Source organism: Salmo salar, chromosome ssa13 (genome assembly GCF_905237065.1).
Source record: "Salmo salar chromosome ssa13, Ssal_v3.1, whole genome shotgun sequence".
Lineage (NCBI taxonomy): Eukaryota > Metazoa > Chordata > Actinopteri > Salmoniformes > Salmonidae > Salmo > Salmo salar.
Genome location: NC_059454.1, coordinates 87,670,841 through 87,693,723, shown reverse-complemented (window position 1 = coordinate 87,693,723; position 22,883 = coordinate 87,670,841). Strand labels below are relative to the sequence as shown.

The 22,883-nt window shown below is 43.2% G+C and overlaps 1 protein-coding gene across 1 annotated transcript in view; it reads right to left on the bottom strand.

Moving 5' to 3' along the window:
- Nucleotides 1–2,243: 2,243 nt before the first annotated feature.
- LOC106568078 (unconventional myosin-XVIIIa) overlaps nucleotides 2,244–22,883 on the bottom strand; it is a 111,262-nt gene continuing 90,622 nt past the window's right edge. The window contains exons 35-40 of the mRNA XM_014138085.2: nucleotides 19,445–19,528; nucleotides 17,926–18,063; nucleotides 17,318–17,503; nucleotides 17,082–17,224; nucleotides 8,436–8,558; nucleotides 2,244–5,430 (exon numbers count right to left, since the gene is read on the bottom strand). Coding sequence (XP_013993560.1) covers nucleotides 5,316–5,430; nucleotides 8,436–8,558; nucleotides 17,082–17,224; nucleotides 17,318–17,503; nucleotides 17,926–18,063; nucleotides 19,445–19,528 — 789 coding nt within the window. The 3' untranslated portion in view covers nucleotides 2,244–5,315. The remainder of the gene's footprint in view (nucleotides 5,431–8,435; nucleotides 8,559–17,081; nucleotides 17,225–17,317; nucleotides 17,504–17,925; nucleotides 18,064–19,444; nucleotides 19,529–22,883) is intronic.

Below are 22,883 nucleotides of genomic sequence, written 5' to 3'. Positions count from 1 at the left end.
AAAGTATTCATAACCCTTGACTTATTCCACATTTTGTTGTGTTACAGCCTGAATTCAAAACGGATTACATAGATGTTTTTCTCTCACCCATCAGAAATCTCATTTACATAAATATTCACACCCCTGAGTCAATACTTTTAGGGAAACACCTGTGCCTTCTCTGGTTGAGTTAAGCCACAGAAGAAGAGTAGCTAGCAGTTAAAGATGACATTTTTAGGCCTACTCTGACTGGGGTGGAAAGGTAGACCTACTCTGACTGGGGTGGAAAGGTAGACCTACTCTGACTGGGGTGGAAAGGTAGACCTACTCTGTCTGGGGTGGAAAGGTAGACCTACTCTGTCTGGGGCGGAAAGGTAGACCTACTCTGTCTGGGGCGGAAAGGTAGACCTACTCTGTCTGGGGCGGAAAGGTAGACCTACTCTGTCTGGGGCGGAAAGGTAGACCTACTCTGACTGGGGCGGAAAGGTAGACCTACTCTGACTGGGGCGGAAAGGTAGACCTACTCTGACTGGGGCGGAAAGGTAGACCTACTCTGTCTGGGGCGGAAAGGTAGACCTACTCTGTCTGGGGCGGAAAGGTAGACCTACTCTGTCTGGGGCGGAAAGGTAGACCTACTCTGTCTGGGGCGGAAAGGTAGACCTACTCTGACTGGGGCGGAAAGGTAGACCTACTCTGACTGGGGCGGAAAGGTAGACCTACTCTGACTGGGGCGGAAAGGTAGACCTACTCTGACTGGGGCGGAAAGGTAGACCTACTCTGACTGGGGTGGAAAGGTAGGCCTACTGACTGGGGTGGAAAGGTAGACCTACTCTGACTGGGGTGGAAAGGTAGACCTACTCTGACTGGGGTGGAAAGGTAGACCTACTCTGACTGGGGTGGAAAGGTAGACCTACTCTGTCTGGGGTGGAAAGGTAGACCTACTCTGTCTGGGGTGGAAAGGTAGACCTACTCTGTCTGGGGCGGAAAGGTAGACCTACTCTGTCTGGGGCGGAAAGGTAGACCTACTCTGACTGGGGCGGAAAGGTAGACCTACTCTGACTGGGGCGGAAAGGTAGACCTACTCTGACTGGGGCGGAAAGGTAGACCTACTCTGACTGGGGCGGAAAGGTAGACCTACTCTGACTGGGGCGGAAAGGTAGACCTACTCTGACTGGGGTGGAAAGGTAGGCCTACTGACTGGGGTGGAAAGGTAGACCTACTCTGACTGGGGTGGAAAGGTAGACCTAACTTGTGAAACTACCATGCTCAGATTCCTAATTATGTCACAGATTTAATTATTTGCCAAAAGGGGCCAGTTTAATTGCAAACAAGACACACTGATTTGGCGTTGGAGAAATATGGTAAGATGAACACATTGGCCCATCTCTCGGTCCATTCTTAGCCTGTAATTTCAGTAATTTGTTGCGGTATTAAAACGGATTCTGCTAATATGTAAAATGACAGAATTGCATGAAATGTTAATGAAAGTGTTTTTTTCCCCCTCTGACCTGCAAATACGATGATAGATTCATGCAATGCTTTTACTATAAAGGAGATCTTTCTACCACTATTCTTGTCCATGGTGGTCTGCGAAACCCACGACCGTGTGGCCAGCAGCCCTGTGCAAAATTCCTGCATTGCCATGTAATGCTTAAAGGACGAAAAAAACTGTTTCTAAAGCTGTACATACTCTGGTGTGTCCAAGAAGTGAGGGTAAACGGTAGAAATGTTTTCTGTTATCCACTTGGTTTGAATTATTATTTTGGGTTTAGGGGAGGGTCAGTTATTTTTTTAAGTGCTCAGGGAGGGTTTAGGTCAAATATATTTGTCTGAAAGGAGGGCCATCCATTTTCATTTCAGAGTGGTCTGATTTTGTCCATGTAACCCTTATTAGAAATAAACGTTCACTCCCTTAGTCTTACATTTTGTTTACCGGTATAAGCTAGTTGCCTAGTTCGTTAACAACACGGCAGTGAGTGTGAGCAGTGTTCAGACATTTGCTGCGGTTGTGTCTGGTTGTATTTATTCATTTCAATAAAGTGTTGTTTTCCCTCTCCTCTCCAGGGGAAAGATGGATGGTATGATCAAGTGATGCACTTGAGATGAGAAAAAAACATTTCTGTCAAGCGCATCAGTAAAATGGTCCGGCTGTTGCCAATAAATACCTCATCCCTATTTCCATCCAAACCTTTCCTTATGATGATGAATTCACTTCCAAACTATAACTGTATTACCATTCCACCACGCAATAACAAGACACAATGTTACTGTAAACAAACACCTGCATTTATTTACATTAAAACTAAAGCAAAAAATTATTCCTATCACAAGTGGTAAATTGTTCCATAATGAAAATAAACAAACCAGTTTGAAAAGCTATGATGAATCATAGAATCATTTCAAACATTGTATATATTATGTGTGTAAAGCCAAAAATGCCTCAAGATTCAAACATACATTTTATTTAACAAATCACTACTCAGAAGCATTGACATCAAATTATCCTATGTTCCATATTAATATTTGTATCTAATGCATAGAAAAACTGGAAATGGGAAAAGATATGCAGAGTTATGCTCCCACTGAGAAGATATGCAAAATAGTCTATCCCACACACTTTAAACATTTCCTTCCAATGCACATGAACAGACAGGAGCAATGGAAACATGGACACATGAAAACCCACTTGTGGACATGGAGATACATAATTTACATATTTACGACTGAAAATTCATAAGGTTAAACTAAAGGATATCATTGTCACTCAGTAAGGCCAAATTCGTTCCATGAAATTAGTGCCTTTTGCATCCATTTAATATTTTAAGTAGAAACTGTGCACCAATATTACATTTTTAAAAGACTTGTATTCATTTAAGTGCCCTTTAATATAGATCACATGAAGAATTCAATAAATCTGATTTGTATATGAAAAATGTTTTATCATTTTGACCTGTCCCTTAACCCTCTTAATCCCAACATTTCTCCACGTGTTCACCATTGTTATTAAGCCCTAGTTATTTTTGTTGCTTTGACAAAAATACACTTCTAAAGAATATTATTTATTTCATGTGATTAGTGATTTGTTTACATCTGTCCCTCATTTTAAAGGAGAGGTTATTTTTTACAACCAAATCTCTATTTCACAATAAAGAAAACACCAACATTGTGTCTTAATTGGGTGTTGGGCCACCACAAGCTGCCTGAAAAGCTCTTCTACAAGGGGCTGGAACTTCCTGTGTGGAAGCAACCCATGCTTTCAATAGACTATATACTTTGTATCACCCATTTACTCAAGTGTTTCCTTTATTTTGTAGAAGGGACAAAGCGGTATCACTCGAGTCGCAACAAAATAGAATAGAACATTGCGGATAAAGTTCGGAATGACACAATTTCATGTGTACAACATCTAAAGACCTGAATCACTATACTGAGAGCTTTGATGTTTCGAACAGGACATATTTCGGTGTTTTTGGATCCTTTATCTGTTCTGTTGGCCCACATACTACACAACGAGGGTGAGAGAGCGATTTGCTGTTTGGAGTAAGTTTCTCAAAAACATGCGAAATCACAAAAAGGTGTCTGGACCTGTCTACTGCACGCCATTTACAAACAAAAATTGAGATTTGGTTGTAAAAAAGAAAAACAGGTCTCCTTTATGGTCAACCCTGCTATGTGAACTGAACTCTCATTTTAATGTGGTGAAATTAGTCATTTTTCTATATTTTCTTCTAAAAGAAACTGAACATCTAATAGTAAAATCCTAGTGGAAAAGCAGGTGAGCTGGCTCTACTATTTTCAGCCATGTTCTGGTGTTCTGTGGTGGAAAAGTGAACGGGTTGAACATAACATGTCAACTCTGTTACCGATAGGTAGATAGGCTAGACATTTAACAATGATACTTTTTTTGTCAAGCTTACTTTCAATTGTGCCTCCCCGTTTCCCATCTTGAGACGGGAAAACATGTTTTTTATAAAGGCGCATGTGCTCTTTATGACAGAATTTTAAAATGAGGTGTTACACTACTCAAAAGGCACCCAATTAGTGGAACGACACAGCTATATCCTACATGAGACAATTCATCCAGGGATTAGATCAGAACTTCTGTTGCAAACATGCTTTTTTCCCCCCCATGAGGGACATGGGGCTTATAGCACTATGACAATTTGCCTCAAAACCCCTTTTTTCCCCTGATATCCAGTGCATGTATATCTTGATAGCTAAAGAAAGAACAAGATCCCTAGAAAGCCCCCGTCATAGCAGATAGTAAATGCATTCCCTTGAAAACCAACAGACATGACAGGAAGAAACAAACGCATGGCGGAGCTTCAAACGAGCCAGACCAAAACCATTCCAGCATGAACTAATGTATGCAAATGTACCAGATCCAACGCATGTGACATAAAGCCCTATCCCTTCACAGCAGCTCTCCCTCCCATTCTCTAAGAACCATTAAAAATCAAAACAGTATTGAAGCAAGATAAATACTTGTGTCTTTCTTTCTTCTATACACTGATATTGGCTAAATATTCCTTGAAGTGCAAGAGCAAACAGTCCAAACACATGTAGAGGAGACAAGTGCATTTCTAAGTGGTAAGGAGGATATGCTGGAGTGTCAGGCGTATGGACTTGCAGTGAGAAGTCAGGTTGTAGGGAGACGGCCTGATACAGTCATTTGAATAAACCACAAGCTCTCCAGCCCTCAAACAGAGATGACAACAGGAGCTTAAAGATGCACTCCGGGATCCAAATTCATAACATATTGCACAAATTGGATTCATAACATATGACGTGCTACCCAAAAAACAGGGACCACTTTTGGCTCGTGAGCACCACTTTCAAAACTACTGGCTGAAATGATACAAAAGTTTGAGAATGCATCAGCTTTTCATAGGCTATCTTAAATAAGCCAGTGGTGAGAAGCTCTACAGATAGCTCTTAAATAAGCCAGTGGTGAGAAGCTCTACAGATAGCTCTTAAATAAGCCAGTGGTGAGAAGCTCTACAGATAGCTCTTAAATAAGCCAGTGGTGATAAACTGTATTTATATCACTTCAAAGCTGTAGAGTTGATGTGGAAAATATGTTGTGAGAGATTGTTCTTTTCAAAGCTCTTAGTAGCAAGTGAAAATGGCTATAACATGTTATTTCAATAGAAGTTGTATGTGCACTCTGACTTTCCCCTGCCCTTGCCTCTGGTGCTAGCTAGCATTGCTCACTGATGTTCATATGAGGATGGTATGGGGGAGGGGTATTATGAGTATATAAAGGATGGTACATCCGTCTCTGGTATGTTCGTGTAGGATGGTGGTTAGAGAGAGAGATGTAGCTTTAGTCTCTGTTACGCTGTGGACTCTGCCAGATTTGCATCACTGTCACTTTCCTTCCGGGAGTGTCTGCTGGAACCCCTCTCCTTCTCATCCTCTTCACTGAGGTGTCTCCGGTACAGAGGAGGGCTGTGGAAGGAGAGAGGAGAAAGAGAGGGCTTTATATAGGAGAAACACTGCTGAACTGAACCCTGGCTGAAAACTACGGGTGCTTGAGATCTGTAGAGGTCACAGGACACATATCAAGCTTCCTCCAGGGGTCAAGGCCAGGGACAGCAGTATAAGCTGCTCCAATAGCAGCTCAGCACAATGACCCTTTCCACTGTGTCAATCAATAGTGCAGGAAAGATCATGCAGGGATGCCAAGGGCCAAACAAACCAAAACACTGCATTTCAAGGTCAGAACATATGCCTGTGTTTTCTTTTGTTTTTTTACAGTGTTATTTTCCTTTCTCTGGAAGCTTCGTAACAGCCATATGGTGAGGTGGAAGGATAGAGTGAAAATAGAAAAGGTTTAAGGTTAGCATGGTTAGGGATCAGTCTTTCATAACCCTGCTTCAGGGCTAAAGTGGAGCATCCATTTTTACTTTGAACAACATAATGAAATAAGAATAAAGCAGTGGTACAGTAAATATACTAAGCTGGGTAACATCACCTCTATAGTCAAAGCGACTCTGCCCACATTTCTATTATTATCCTGCTGTTAAAGAAACTGACCTACTGTATGGTTACCCTCAATCTAGCATATTAAATACATGGTGGCTATATGCAGTAATCAGTGTTCATGTTCAATTAGGTGTATAGTTATGTCTTGTTGAGGCCTGGAGGGAGCACATTTAAAGTGGTCGTGCTTGATGGATGGTTGTGTACCAGGGATTGTGCTGTACTGCAGTCATTAATCACATGGGCACCTAGCTGTCTACTAGTTTGTACATTCAAAACATCACCATGCACCACGTTCAGGGAGAAATCTCTATTTACATGCACAGACAATTATGTGTCCCATTTTAAATGCTTAGAGATGGGGAACCTTATGCCACAAAGTATGTTTCATCTAAGCAATTGTCATGAGTCATCATTACTCCTCAAAAAGAAATGCATTTTTCTGTGGTATTTCATATCTACCTGGACCCACACCGAGTGGATGAACACTTACTTACATTTTAGTAATTTAGCAGGCGCTCTTACCCATAGCGACTTACAGGAGCAATTAGGGTTAAGTGCTTTGCTCAAGAGCACAGAAATATATTTTTTACCTAGTCAGCTCGGGGATTCGACCCGCGACCTTTCGTTTACTGGCCCAATGCTCTTAACTGGTAGGCCGTCATTGTAAAATAAGAATTTGTTCTTAACTGACTTGCCTAGTTAAATAAAAGGTTAAATAAAACATTTAAACTGCTAGGCTACCTGCCGCTAGGCTACCTTCAAGTTCATACCTGGCATGAACTTCAACTTGTCAAATGAATAAATACGTAATCAAACAAGGTTAACATGTTAATAATGTTGCTATAAAGTCAACAGGTTTGGATAGAGTCACACCATGCTTTCACTCCATTCCCAGGCATAACCTACTGCAGGCCAGGGGCTTTAGTAACTATCAGACTTGTAGAAATACTTCATCACTGTGCTGTCCATCTTTTTCTTCTTCTTGGGGTCTCTGTTCAGCGCCCTCTTCCTCATCTGAGGCAGGGCGGGCTGGACTTCTCTTCACACTGTTGGCGCTGCGGTAGGAGTCTGTTGAGGCCGAGCTGGAGGAAGAGGACTCCTTCCTGGACTTCTTGCCTTTCTTCTTGGAGATCCTCCTGTTGCAACGGTCGTCTTGAGTCTGAGGAGCTGTCTGAGGAGCTCTTCTTCTTGGCCTTGCCTCTGCGGGAGCTGGAGCTAGTGGTGCTGCGGGAGCTGGAGCTAGTGGTGCTGCGGGAGCTGGAGCTGCTGGAAGACCTGGTGCTTTAGTCCACCACCGAGCGACGCACACTGGAAAAAACGGCCCAGACCCTCATCCTTCTTCACGGCTCACACTGGTGATGCTGCTAATGGTGGTCATAATACCATCATCCATGTTCGGCATGCTTCTATGAGTGGGCCTGCTAGGGGCCAGGAAGGACACCTTGGAGTCCTTGTCAAAGTCAGGGCTGTGTGGGGCCCAGCAGCACTCCAGACCCTTTCTGGCCCTGCTGGTGGCCTCAGAGTAGGCCTGGGAGATGACCAAGCCATGGTCATCATCTTGGGACTTGTTTTAAGAGCTGACCAACATGCTATCGTCCTAGTCTGTGGACTTAGACTTGGCTTAGTGTTAGAGTTGACTTAGCCTTGCGTAGGAAGGTGCGGTCCGCTGTGTACTGAAGAGGGAGCTCTCATCCCCCTGGCATCCGATGGAGTCTTTCAGGTTGGAGCACTTCCTGTAGCTAAGGGAACTCATCACAGACACCGACCTGCTGTCTACTTATTTGCCTTCCTTGCTCCCTCCTTTTATCTCTTATCTCCTTACCGTCTATCCCTTCCTTTGCATCTACATTCACTGCATTTCTGAGAGGCCAGGAGGAGGAGGTTGTAGGAAACATGGACACCATGGAAACAATCAACAGAGATACATGAGAGAAACAGATAGAGAACAGATGAGAATTTAGAGACTTGAGAGAGAAATGATGAAATTGAAGCGAGTCTAATAAGGAAAGTTAGGTTGTGAGTCGATCTGCTAAAGCTCATCAAAGAAAGCAGATATATACGGGGCTAACCTGTGCTGTCTGCCAGGGGGGAGGAGATGTATTCATCTCAGGCAGAGCAGAGAGAGGGGCCATTTAGCAGACATGCCAGCTGGCCATGGGCCACTTCAATAAATCTGACAGGCAGCACAGCGCCTGCTTCCCTCTGCCTGCTGTCATTAGAGGGATGATAGGGAGGCAGAGAGAGATGACACCTAATCTCATGAAATACTTACCCTTCCATTCCACCCTGCCTCAGGTAATCCTGGGCTCTTTAGCTCTCAGCAGGGTAAAGGCATATAGGATGGGAATGAGGAAGCCTGCACTGCTCTATCAGGGACCAGCCAGAAAGAAGGGGGGTGATATCATAATGAAGTGCCTGAGGAGGCTGATAAACAGACCAACAGACAGACAGGACAACACAACACTGACCTGGAGCTCTTCAGACTGCCCTCCGCTGACAGGGTCTTGGTGGATCCCTTATTCTTGGACAACCAGGACTTGACATCGTCCACACGGTCCTCCACCTCTGAGTCCGTGTCCAAGTCGTCACCACTGTGGGAAAGAGACCGAAGGAGAACAAACAGTGTTGTTATGTTGCTGTTTGCAGGAGGCAGAGCAGTTTAAGCCCAGGGAGGGCCATTGCAGATCCACCGCAGAGGACAACTGTTGGTTTGGACAGGAAGTACAACACAGAGATGACCCACACACAGACCAATCAAAATGTATCAATGTAATAACATAACAGCTTTCTGATGCAGTTAGTCAAACATGTGTTCCAGTCATGGTGGCAATAAACTGTGGTTAGTGCAATGTAAAGGCAGGCAAGCTTTAGGGAGACCACAACAGCCTATTGACTTCGAGCAATGACAGACCCATATGCACCCATTCACAAACTAGTTTACTAGTCAGGTGTTGTACTCCTACTTTCTGAATATTAATCAAATTATCTGTCACAAAGCTAAAGTTATGCCAAAGTAAGTAAGTAAGTAAGTTTGATGAAAAAACTAAAACAAAGCTAATTTGAAAGCAAGAATAAACAGCTATTAGACAATTGGTGCATCCATAAATATGGGTACAGTACCTGAGTGCTTTCCCTTCCCATGTTAAGTGTATAATCGCTTACGATGGGGGCGGCCGAGCGAAACGACTCGTGGTGCCTCCGAGCAGAGCAGAATGCAAATGAATGGAGCTCATGAAGGCGTAATTAACTCGGTGGCCATAGCCAGGCTGTTAAGGCCTCTGTGGTGTGTGGCTGAGCGTGGCCTGTTGATGTAGATTGTTATTGGGGCTGAGCCGATGACAGCCCTCTAGCCCTGGCCTTGACAATAACAAGCAGTAAACAGAGACTGGAAGGAACCCAAGGAGAAAGTATATTAGATCATGCCTCTGAAAGGTCGGCAGGCACATTTCAATCCGGATTCATCTGTTCCTCACTCCCAGAGGTGAAGCATCTCTGCCTCTGCATTATGCATCTGTTTGTCTCCGGGAGAGGAAGGGCGAGGGCACCCACAGGGTCTAAAGACAGATTATGAACAAATATGTCTGGGAACCATTAAGCCTAGCAGTGTTCATTAGTTTATAGTAACAGAATGAGCTATAAAGGAAAATCCTCAAAGAACACACACTGCAGTCAAGGAGGAGTAATCATTTGGATCATAACCAACAACAATGTTCAGTGTCTGACGTCAATCCAATGTTCAGTGTCTGACGTCAATCCAGTCAACAATGTTCAGTGTCTGATGTGGCATGACAGCAATACAAATACCAAAGCAAGGCACAGCTCTCCCCTGTCCCAGCTTATCTGGTGAGGCTGGGACAGAATGCAAAGTGCTTATCGCGAGCCAACGTAGTGCATCATATTCAAAGAGGTCTCCGACGATGGCCTTCTTAAATGGTAATAGTTAAATGGTATAGACCGCTGGGCAGCATCCCCCTGCTCACATATTTATTAGCAATATGTTGCTCAGGACAAGGCAATAAATCACACGTTCAACCAAGTCTCCATGGAGAACAAAATGTTTGAGTTGCCTCCTCTCTACCTGCATGGAGGCACACACAAACTGGATGGAGAGACCACTTTGGGGGAGAGAAATAGACAATTCTGGCTTTTGCGGCAGTGTATGGACATCAACATTAGCTACATTACATTCAGTCACTCAGGGTCTCTCATTTTCAATGTATCAAACAAAGCTTGATGGGAAAGGACTGACTCCCACAAAGTGTACAAGGCAAAACTACGCACATCTTTCCCACATACACACCTGCACTGGAGCAGCTGTGGCACACACAGAGGCGGCTTGTAATCGAGGGCTTTGCAAATGGTGTCACACAATTTATGTCCTTGGCCTCACACCACTGGCGAAACAGCGCTGAGGCTCCAGGGAGCACCAGATTTAGCGCTCGACATTAATTGCTTCTGACAATCGGCCTCCACTGGTTGTATATCTCTGTTACATATTTTACCTTTAATTATTACATATACATTACCAGTCAAAAGTTTGGACAGACCTGCTCATTCAAGGGTTTTTATTTTTACTATTTTCTACATTGTAAAAAATAATAGCGAAGACATCAAAAACTATGAAATAACACATTTGGAATCATGTAGTAACCAACAAAGTGTTAAACAAATCAAGATATATTTGAGATTCTTCAAAGTAGCCACCCTTTGCCTTGATGACAGCTTTGCAGACTCTTGGCATTCTCTCAACCAGCTTCATGAGGTAGTCACCTGGAATGCATTTCAATTAGCCTTGTTAAAAGTTAATTTGCGGAATTTCTTTCCTTCTTAATGCGTTTGAGACAATTAGCTGCATCTTGACAGGGTAGGGGTGGTATACAAAAGATAGCCCTTTTTAGTAAAATACCAAGTTCATATTATTGCAAGAACAGCTCAAATGTGCAAAAGGAAACGACAGTCCATCATTACTTTAAGACATGAAGGTCAGTCCGGAAAATTTCAAGAAATTTGAAAGTGTCTTCAAGTGCAGTCGCAAAAACCACCAAGCACTATGATGAAACTGGCACTCATGAGGACCGCCACAGGAAAGGAAGACCCAGAGTTACCTCTGCTGCAGAGGATAAGTTCATTAGAGTTAACTGCACCTCAGATTGCAGCCCAAATAAATGCCTCAGAGTTCAAGAAACAGACATCTCAACATCAACTGTTCAGAGGAGACTGTGTGAATCAGGCCTTCATTGTTGAAATACTGCAAAGAAACCACTACTAAACGACACCAATAAGAAGAAACTTGTTTGGGCCAAGAAACACAAGCAATGGACATTAGACTGGTGGAAATCTGCCCTTTGGTTTGATGAGTCCAAATTTTTTATTTTTGGTTCCAACCGCTGTGTCTTTGTGAGACGCAGAGCAGGTGAACGGATGATCTCAGCATGTGTGGTTCCTACCGTGATGCATGGAGGTGGTGTGATGGTGCTTTGCTGGTGACACTGTTGGTGATTAATTTAGAATTCAAGGCACACTTAACCAGCATGGCTACCACAGCATTCTGTAGCGTTACGCGATCCCATCTGGTTTGCGCTTACTGGGACTATCATTTGTTTTTCAACAGGACAATGATCCAAAACACACATCCAGGCTGTGTAAGGGCTATTTGACCAAGGAGAGTGACGGAGTGCTGCATCAGATGACCTGGCCTCCATAATCACCCGAACTCAACCCAATTGAGATGGTTTGGGATGAGTTGGACTGCAGAGTGATGGAAAAGCAGCCAACAAGTGCTCAGCATATGGGGGAAATCCTTAAAGACTGTTTGAAAAGCATTCCTCATGAAGCTGGTTGAGAGAATGCTAAGAGTGTGCAAAGCTGTCATCAAGGCAAAGGGTGGCTACTTTAAAGAACACACATTTTTGGTTACTACATGATTCCAAATGTGTTATTTCATAGTATTGATGTCTTCACTATTATTCTACAATGTATAAAATAGTAAAAATAAAGAAAAACCCTTGATCGAGTACGTGTCCAAACTTTGGACTGGTACTGTACTTATATACCATCATACAGCTCCTATGGATTATTCCTGTCTACAGTATTCTGCACATAGATAGTCTTGGTCCCAGCATCTCATATCAAATCGTTATTGATCACATTCACATATTTAGCAGATGCTATTGCAGGTGTAGCGAAATGCTTGTGTTCCTAGCTTCAATAGTGCAGTAGTATCTAACAGTGCAGTAGTATCTAAAAACGATTCACAACAATACACAAATCTATAAGTAAAAGAATAGAAATAAGAAATATATAAATATTAGATTGAGCAATGTCAGAGTGGCATTGACTAAAATACAGTATATACATATGAGATGAGTAAAGCAGTATGTAAACATTATTAAAGTAACTAGTGTCCCATTATTAAAGTGACCAGTGATTCCATGTCTCTGTATACAGGGCAGCAGCCTCTAAGGTGCAGGGTTGTGTAACCGGGTGGAAGCCGGCTAGTGATGGCTATTTAACAGTCTGATGGCCTTGAGATAGACGCCGTTTTCCAGTCTCTCGGTCCCAGATTTGATGCACCTGTACTGACCTCGCCTTCTGGATGATAGCAGGGTGAACAGGCCTTGGCTCGGGTGGTTGATGTCCTTGATGAGCTTATTGGCCATCCTGTGACATTGGGTGCTGTAGGTGTCCTGGAGGGCAGGTAGTTTGCCCCTGGTGATGCGTTGGGCAGACCGCACCACCCTCTGGAGAGCCCTGTGGTTGCAGGTGGTGCAGTTGCCATACCAGGCGGTGATACAGCCGAAAGGATGATCTCAATTGTGCATCTGTAAAAGTTTGTGAGGGTTTTAGGGGCCAAGACAAATTTCTTCAGCCTCCTGAGGTTGAAGAGGTGCTGATGCTGTTGCGCCTTCTTCACCACTCTGTGTGGGTGGACCATTTCAGATCGTCAGTGATGAGTACGCTGAGGAACTTGAAACTTTCCACCTTCTCCACTGCGGTCCAGTCGATGTGGATAGGGGCGTGCTCTCTCCGCTGTTCCCTGAAGTCCATGACATCATGGTCACACAGTGTTTACTGCTCATAGCAGAGACAGATCCACTAAATCCATGTCATTTGAGTACTGCGTACACAATCAGACTCACTGCACACTCTTCAAGGATTGGTTGTGTGTGATCTTCCTACGACCATGACGCGATTCATTTGACAAAGAACTGCCTGAAATAGAATAGTGCACTGGAAAGATGACATCCTTTCCTCTTAATGTTTACAGTGCTTGTCAGAAAAGGTGGAAAAAGATGTTCAAACATTCTCAGACCTACTCATCATTCTTTATCCCTTTCACTCAAAAAAAAAAAAAAAAATCCTACCATTGTCACCTTTTTCCTGGTGCAATTACTACAAATAAAGATAAAATGGGAGCGCTAACCCGTCTGAACATTCCACTCCATAAATTCACAGACAAATAAATTCTTCCATTATTGTTTATCGTACTGCTTTTACATACAGATCAAAGGTGGGGACAAATTTGCCAAGTAACCATGGGGATTCACTTTCTTTTCTCAAAAGCTTCTAAGTGAGGAACCCATAGTCTTGATGCTAACATACAAAGACAGTGCACTGTGCTGATTCACATGAGCTGCCTGTCTGTCTGCTGGCAAATGAATTAATAACAATAAGAGGAATTGAATCATAGGGAAGTGTTCTCTATTGGAACAAGCAATTAGAGGTTAATACTGATACAAATCATGCATGCTAAGAAAATTAACTGATCACACCAACTACAAATCACTCACACTGTCATCCAAAATTGTGATGCACATTTGCATTTTTTCATCAAAATATGACGAGCTACAACTGGAATCGGAATGTTAACTTTAATTATGGGTCATTAGAATTAATGCTTAACCAGAAAGACTTATGTTGAAGTCTAAAGTGAGTAAGCTAGAACATATTAAACAAGCAGCTCAACCAGATCCTACAGAGAGCGAACCTACAAAGACTATAGGGTGATTCCACACCAGCTGACAATATTTTTGGTATCTCAGATTGTTCGGGCAATTCTCAAAGAAACTTTGCCTCCCATAAGACTATGATCTTGATGTCATCATGCTCCTTATAGTGTGCTCTTACATACAGTTCATTACTCTGAGCTTTTAACACAATGCACATTAGTGACATCTGCTGGTCATCAATAAAAGCAGTGTTTGATGGTCAGACGTTTTCTCCTTGGTTCAGCGGTTACATGCCGACTCTAGCGGGCACGTCCTTTTCTCTGGATCTTTTTAGAATTTAACTCATTTTGAGTCACTATTGTGTTGTATCTACTCTGACAATTAATACACAGATTAAAAGGGGAAACCCAGTTAGATCTAGTAATCTCTCCTCCATCTGAGGACTTTATATGGCGGTTGGCAACCAACTTTAAGGTGCATTACCACCACCAACTAAACGTCCATGAGTGTTTGTGTTTCGGCATGGCCCCAAATTAATATAGTTGGTTCAGAGTTAGTTTTGATATTTCAACCTGTCCAGATTGCGTCTGGTGTACATGTACAAAATCAACATGCATGCGATGTTGAACGCACGAGCGTGCCTGGTCTAGTCAGCATGTTAGTCATGAGTCGTAGTAGCCCACAATCAGATACCAGTGTAGGTTCACAGCTTCCATCACGCTTCCCTTTTTTTGTTGTTGCTGTGAATCCATTTTATTTACTGTCAAAAACTGTGAATATATGGTATTATTTAGGATGCTTAAGACCAAAGCTTATACTTTACTAAATACAACTAATTGTTTGAACAATGTGCAGAAAGTGTGGTGTCAAATAAAACAATTTTCTAAATAATATGACTTCGCAGGGATTCGACCTCATTCCCTGTTGTCTGTGAATGGTTCTGGTCCCCGGGAACCCGACTACCTGTTAGGGCTACCGTTCAAGTGATGCTACATATAAAAATCCTTACTACATTGGAAGTACAGTGTCCAGTAGAGGTTGGTGTTTGAAAGCAACTTGGAATCGAAGACACCGGAACTGTGGCGAAATCAGTTGGATTTTGCATTTTTCAACACACGGTTTGAAAAACCACACAATCAAACTAAGCTACAAGACGCCATTGATCACATGATAATGTTTATTTGAAAAGAGCATTGGAGCTCCATTATCAATCGTCCCATCAGTATCAATTTATATGTAAAAATGGATCACGTCATTAAACGTACCAGAGAGCTGACTCTGGAGATTTGACACATACTCCTTAGTGTTTACTCAAATATGGAGTATGACACCATTAGGAGGCATATATAGGTCTAAAAAGGGCCTGAAATGACTAATTTCGTCGTGATTTTCTAAAAAATCATTTGCGATACAAAATGTAAAAAGCATGTTTAACAAACTTTTCCCCAATGAAGTTCCAATCTGAGAATTGCCAGAACAATCTGGCCGTAGTGGAAAAAGTAACCAATTTTCATACTTGAGTAAAAGTAAAGATACCTTAATAGAAAATGACTCAAGTAAAAGTGAAAGTCACCCAGTAAAATACTACTTGAGTAGAAGTCTAAAAGTATTTGATTTTAAACATACTTTAGTATCAAAAGTAAATGTAATCACAAAATGTACTTAAGTATCAAAAGTAAGAGTATAAATCATTTCAAATTCCTTCTATGAAGCAAACCAGACAGCACCATTTTTTTGTTTTTTACATTTACGAATAGCCAGGGGCACACTCCAACATTTAGACAATTTACAAACAAACAAAGCATGTGTGTTTAATGATCAGATCAGAGGCAGTAGGGATGACCAGGGATGTTGTCTTGATAAGTGCTTGAATTGGACCATTTTCCTGTTCAGCTAAGCATTCAAAATGTACTTTTGGGCATCAGGGAAAATGTATGGAATAAAAAGTACAATATTTTCTTTAGGAATGTAGTTAAGTAAATGATATAAAAAATATAAATAGTAAAGTACAGATACCCCAAAACACTACTTAAGTACTTTACACCACTGCAATCTGAGATAGCAAAAATATTTTCCGCTCCCGCCTGGTGTGGAATTGCCCTTGTGTTATCAATAGGTTGTACTGTAGAGAAAAGTAACAACGCTCTTAAACGCAATGAAATCAGTTATTAGGTTGGTTATTGAAAGTATCAAAAGCATGCATGTAAAATGGCGTGTCCCATAACACAGGATGCAGGGCAGAGGTCCATGGTTGTTGTGTAAACAGGACAATGGTTAATAATATTTCATGGGAATGTGATGCAATATCTGCAGGTATTCTATTTGTTTTTAATTTCCCAGAGCAGTGAGTATCCCTCAAACAGTAAGTTAATTAGCGATGTTAACCTTAGTCATTTTAACTAAGTTCCTTTTGCTCAAAATGTCATCATAAACAGCAGGAGTGAAATGTCTCCATAATACAGCACCATTCTCTTATCTGTGACAGTGATTTTAAAACTTGGAAATCTAACAATACTGAGAAAAAGTAAGGATGCATTGTCCATTCTCACATTTTGTTCTTTCGTTTCTGATACTTTGTCACCATGCCTTGTACACTGGGCAATGAGTGGGAGAGGAAACAAAAAAAGGAAAAAGTGAGAAACAGAAAATGAGAAATACAGCCAACAGATTGTGAAAAGAACAACCCGGGGATGTAGTGTGCCTCAGGGTAGATGGAGCTACATTGTGTGCAAAAAAGGACAATAAGCCTCAAAACAACTGCTGCAAAAAAATCTGATGAACCTCATCCATACTGCACAGTTTTGGGCAGTGATTCAGAATACCAACTCACTCATTCTCGCTCTGACCCCATTGTTTGAAAAGGGAAGGAGTCTAAACTCCCGCTCAGAGGCCATGTATCACTGTCATGTTTACTTCAGTGGGGCTCAGAGGTAGTGTAACCCTGAATCTGCTCATAAAAAGGAAGGAAAAACAATTAGCACAGGGGAGCGGATTAGAGGAGAAAAGAGAGGGAAGAGAGGAAAGAGAGAGAAAAGAAAGACAAAATAAAAGAAAGGAGGAGAAGAATGTGGGGTAAAGAGAAACTACAAAATCTGGTCAAAATAATGAACAGGTGTTTCTGACAATTTTATTACAAAGAGAAACTGTACTTCGGGAGGGACCTACTTGTTTATGATGTCATCTTCTCCGTCACTGTCGACCATCTCATCTTCAATGGCGGCCTGCAAGTCTCCGATCCTCTTGAATGCCAGCTTGAGGTCCAACTGCAGGCTCTGATTGGCTGCCTCCAGACTCTCTATGTCCATGTCCTATTGGGTCGGGATGACACAGAACTAGTGACCGTCACCCCAAAACGCTTGCCGCCGCCCCCCCCAAAATGTGGACTGCACGCTCTTCCTTACCAGCTCGTGCTTCTTGCGGCTGGCCTCAGCCTCCTTCTTGGACAGCTCAGCCATCTCCTCTTTGATGTCCCTCATCTGTCTCTGCACACGTTTGTTCTGCTCCTTCTCCCTGTTCTCTCCATTCCCGCGGTGGTCTCTCTCCTCTGTCATCTTCTCCAGGTTCTCCTTAAGACGGCCCGTCAGGCTCTGGGGACGAGGAGACGGAACCGGGTCAGAACTTTCTAGAACCTCATTAAACACACAGCTGAGACATCCAGCATAGGTGGCGGAGCACATTTCACTTTGAAGTTTGTGGTTAATGTACTTGGAGAAGGGTCAAATTGAGGCCACAGATAATTTCAATTGAGCTCAGGTGTGCAGAAATCGCAGCTGGCCAGAGAAAGATAGTATGGCTGTTGTAAAATGTATTTCCCCTCACAGCACTTGTTCAATGACCCAAATGTGGCCTCACAGCTTGCCCTCTACCTCCCACATACAAGCCCCTTTCTCTCTCGCTCACACACACACACAACACTTTCCCTCCCTCCTTGTCCCACCACCTTGCTACCTCGCTCCCTCCCTTTACCTTCCACTCTCGCTACCTCTCCCTCCCTCTCCCCTCGTCTCACCTCCAGGCGTTTGATCTGGGTCCTCTCATACTCCAACTTGGTTTCCAGCTCGCGGATCTTGGCCTCCTGCCTGCTGACCAGAGACTTCTCCACCATGGACTGCTCCTGGAACTCCAGCTGGCTATGCAGGGACTGCAACTGGAGGGGGCCACACACACACACACACACACACACACACAGAGAGAGAAGAGTACTATTAACACTGCACACCACTCTGCCCTACACAACCAACCTCTCTCTAATCAATACTAGGCCTCCATACTTTTACAACAGATACTCGATAATTGCAAAAATAAGAACATTTCAGCTCTTCCCTTATCTGCATTGTGAATATCATCCCCCCTGCTGAATTTTTGGGAATCTAGCCAGCATTATTGTTGCCCTTCATGCTAGGAATATCTAATGTTAATAGCCAATAAGCTGAGGATAACATAACCCCAGTAGCCTGTAATGTCCAGAAGGAGAGATGGAGAACCAGGCCTGAATAACGATCACAGATCCCACCACGGAGGGGAAGAAGATCAATGCTTTGTAAACTTGTTCCGTCTTAAGAAAGAGGAGATACACTAAATAAAAATACACCAAAATGCACCACGGCGACTAATGAGGAGCTTTGCATCTGATAGTAGGATTTGGAGCTGGCCTTTCATGTGATTAAAGAACACAATGCTCCTATCATAGTGGATCTGTTAATCACTACAGGGCTACAGGATTTAGATGGCTATCTATTGCCGCCTTTGGTGGCAGCTCTTAAAACCCCCTTACAGCCAGCAATATTAGCTGTAAGATCAGGCACTAAGCACACAGAGCTCTGAGCCTCTCCAGGTAAAGGTCAAGTTAATAGTGTAGGTGTAGGACATCATGTATGACTCTGCCGAGGGCATGTTGTCATCTGAGCGGCTGATGAATGTGCAGGGCTCCAGTCACCCGAGCCAGTCTGTAGACCCTGTTAACATCTGGCAAATGGTATCAGCGCATCGGGTCTCGGACCAACAGGCTCCAAGACAGCTGCTACCACCAGGCCATCAGACTGGTGAACAGCTAACCCTTGCTGTCTACCTGCACCTTAGAGACTATTTGCATTGACTATTCACACATCCAAACCTTACACACACACTCACAGTCAACACTGCTGTTCCATTTATTTACTAGCATATTTATTCCACTGCTGACCAATACATTATCCACTTTATTTGCAAATACAGTCATAATCGATGTCACACATTGATAATTTATACTGAATATCCTGTGTACATATAACCTTTATTATTTATTTTACTACTTTCTCCTACTTATTTGAGATTTTGATTATTGACATACTTCTGCACTGCTGAGGGAGCCTGAAAGTAAGCATTTCTATGCACTGTTTATACCTGCTGTGAATTGTGTATGTGATGAATAATATTTGATTTGTATATAGGTGTGACAGGGATGGGTGGAGGGGGATAGGAGGGGGACTTCCAGTGGGATCGGGGTTCCCCTGGCAGGCAGCCATGGAAGTTTGCGTTGTAATGTGTACCTTGTCCTGGATCTCCTGCTTCTCCTTCATGGCTTCCTCTAGCTGGACCTGGATGTCACTGATCTGGGCCAGGTCTCTGGCAGACTGACAACACAAACACACAAGAGACAGTTACAGTAGTTTCTTATGTGGAATGGTAACATTGAACGTAGGTATTTCTTCTTAGGTGGGTTAATAGCCAATAGTAAAGTATTAAAAATAAGATATTGTAATAATCTTATTATAATTAATATAATCTCCTGTGGAACAGATTGCATCTCTCAATGCTATTTAGTGGCATTTATCTCTAACGTCTCAACACAGCTCCGCCTACACATAGGAAAATACATTAGCAGCTTTTTAAAGTGCACAGCCTGTGGCACCCACGTCGTGTCACACTAAAGGCATAGAGACAAAGTAAATTATGATAAATGATTATAAACTCCTGCTGAAAATGGAGGTATTGTCACATCAGCTGTCACTTGTGATTCCTATGAGACGTGACTCATGGCCCACTTATAAAGGTAGGTCGGAGGCTTAGTCATCCTGTGCAGTGTTCATGAGAGAGAGATGTACAGTGCATTCGGAGAGTATTCAGACCCTTTGACTTTTTCCACATTTTGTTACGCTACAGCCTTATTCTAAAATTGATTACATAGTTGTCCCCCCCTCTACACACACACAACACACCATAATGACAAAGCAAAAACAGATTTTTAGAAATGTTTGCAAATGATTCAAAATAAAAACTGAAATATCACATTTACATAAGTATTCAGACCCTTTACTGAGTACTTTGTTGAAGCACCTTTGGTAGCAATTACAGCCTCGAGTCTTCTTGGGTAAGACGCTACAAGATCAGCACACCTGTATTTGGGGAGTTTCTCCCATTCTTCTCTGCATATCCTCTCAAGTTCTGTCAGGTTGGATGGGGAGTGTCGCTGCACAGCTATTTTTCAGGTCTCTCCAAAGATATTCGATCGGGTTCAAGTCCGGGCTCTGGCTGGGCCACTCAAGGACATTCAGAGACTTGTCCCGAAGCCACTCCTGCGCTGTCTTGGCTGTGTGCTTAGGGCTGTTGTCCTGTTGGAAGGTGAACCGTTGCCCCAGTCTGAGGTCCTGACAACTCTGGAGCATCAATGATCTCTCTGTATTTTACTCCGTTCATCTTTCCCTCGATCCTGACTAGTCTCCCAGTCCCAGCCGCTGAAAAACATCCCAACAGCATGATGCTGCCACCACCATGCTTCACCATAGGGATGGTGCCATGTTTCCACCAGACATGACACTTGGCATTCAGGCCCAAGTGTTTAATCTTGGTTTCATCAGACCAGAGAATCTTGTTTCTCATGATCTGAGTCCATTAGGTGCCTTTTGGCAAACTCCAAGCGGGCTGTCGTGCCTTTTACTGAGGAGTGGCTTGTGTCTGGCCACTCTATCATAAAGGCCTGATTGGTGGAGGGCTGCAGAGACAGTTGTCCTTCTGCAAGGTTCTCCCATCTGCCATGCACTGTGTCATGACTCTCCTGGTTGAGGATCCAAGGCCTCAGATCAGCTTGGCAAATGGCTGACGGCCAACCTTTTCATTTGTGACTCGGACACCAACCACTGGTGGGGGGGGGGGGGGGTCCCGAGACACAAAGGGGGTAATACTAGCCCAGACCCATGAAGCCACACTGCTTCTTGACACAATGCCCACTTAACCTGGAAGCCAGCCGCACCAATGTGTCGGAGGAAACACCGTACACCTGGCGACCGTGTCAGCGTGCACTGCGCCCGGCCCGCCACAGGAGTCGCTAGTGCACGACGGGACAAGGACATCCCTGCCGGCCAAACCCTCCCCTAACCCGGGCGATGCTGGGCCAAATTGTGCACCGCCCCATGGGTCTCTCAGTCGCGGCCAGCTGCGGCAGAGTCTAGACTCGAACCCAGAATCTCTAGTGGCACAGCTAGCACTGCGATACAGTGCCTTGGAACAATATTTCTACAATAGGAATGTTAGGAATGGTCAGTGGGGACCTAAAGAATAATCATGTCAGTTTATTTTGTGATTTTATTAAAAACTGTATGAACCAACTTAGGAAGGAAACACATTCTACTGTAGCTTTCAAGTTTCCATCCAATATGATGTTATAACAATATGAAGAACGATTAACCTATTTTTGTTAAGATAGGAATGTGATTTAGGTTTTCTAATGATAATGATTTTTCATGTCCGTTGCACATTAACTAAGCCACGCCCCTAATGAGGTCAGAAAAGCGTGTCAGTGTGATGGAACTGCCTTTCCGACCAGAGTGCTTAAAAAGGACTCGCTAAGGATGAACATACAGCGTCAGTTGAACGTTACGAATGGTTGAAACTACCAGACCAGCACATTGCCGGGTTGCTACTGGCGTGTATAGCGGTCGGGAAGCTGAACCCTGAATAATCAACCAAAGACTAGACCAGCAGATGTGAAGCCGTGGCTACACGTTGAAATGGTTGGAAACTCAAAACGAGGTGAGAAGATAACCTCACCTATCAGACCAGAAAAGCTTGGAGCGTTGGCCACACGTTTAAATGGTTAGCAACTCTTAACACGAGGTAGAAGATAAAGACTAGACCAGAACACTTGACAGTCTGCAGCTGTGCATGTTATTTTTATATATTTAACCTTTATTTAACTAGGAAAGACAGTTAAGAACAAATTCTTATTTACAATGACGGCCTACACCGGCCAAACTTGGACGACGCTGAGCCAATTGTGTGCCGCCCTACGGGACTCCCAATCACGGCCGGTTGTGATACAGCCTGGATTCGAACCAGGGTGTCTGTAGTGACGCCTTTAGCACTGAGATGCAGTGCCTTAGACCACTGCGCCCCTCGGGACCCCATAAATGTAAAGGGATCTAGAACTTGACCACCAGAGCAACCAGAGCCTTACATCCAGAGACAATTCCCATAGAAGGATCGATTGGTTTCAGAGAGACAACAGACAAAGACATCTACACGTAAATACATTACATTCCTTAACCAAACGGGTGGTAGTTTGTGTGCAAGGTATATGGTTACAGTGAGCGTAGTTCCCAAATGTATGATAAATGTCCCTTTATATCGCTCTTTATCTACCCCGCCCTCTCCATGTGTAACAAGCCGTCATGTCTTGTCAGTCCACTAGGGACCTTTGTCTCATGTAAGTGTGCATGTGTATTCTCTGTTATTATTTAGTTAGTTAATTATTTATTTACTAAGTCAATTTGTGTAGTACTGATTAATCAGAAAAGGCTGGGGTTCCTGCGGATTCAAGAAGTATGCAACGTTCAGAATGAGACTGATATAAAGTAATGATTAATAAGTGACTTAGCGATAACATATTTGTGGACATTCTCTCTTTCTCCCCTGACCCATCTGTCTATCTCCTCATTTGAATTCCATGCTGTCACAGTTACCAGCCCTTTCAAGCTTAACATCCTTATCATT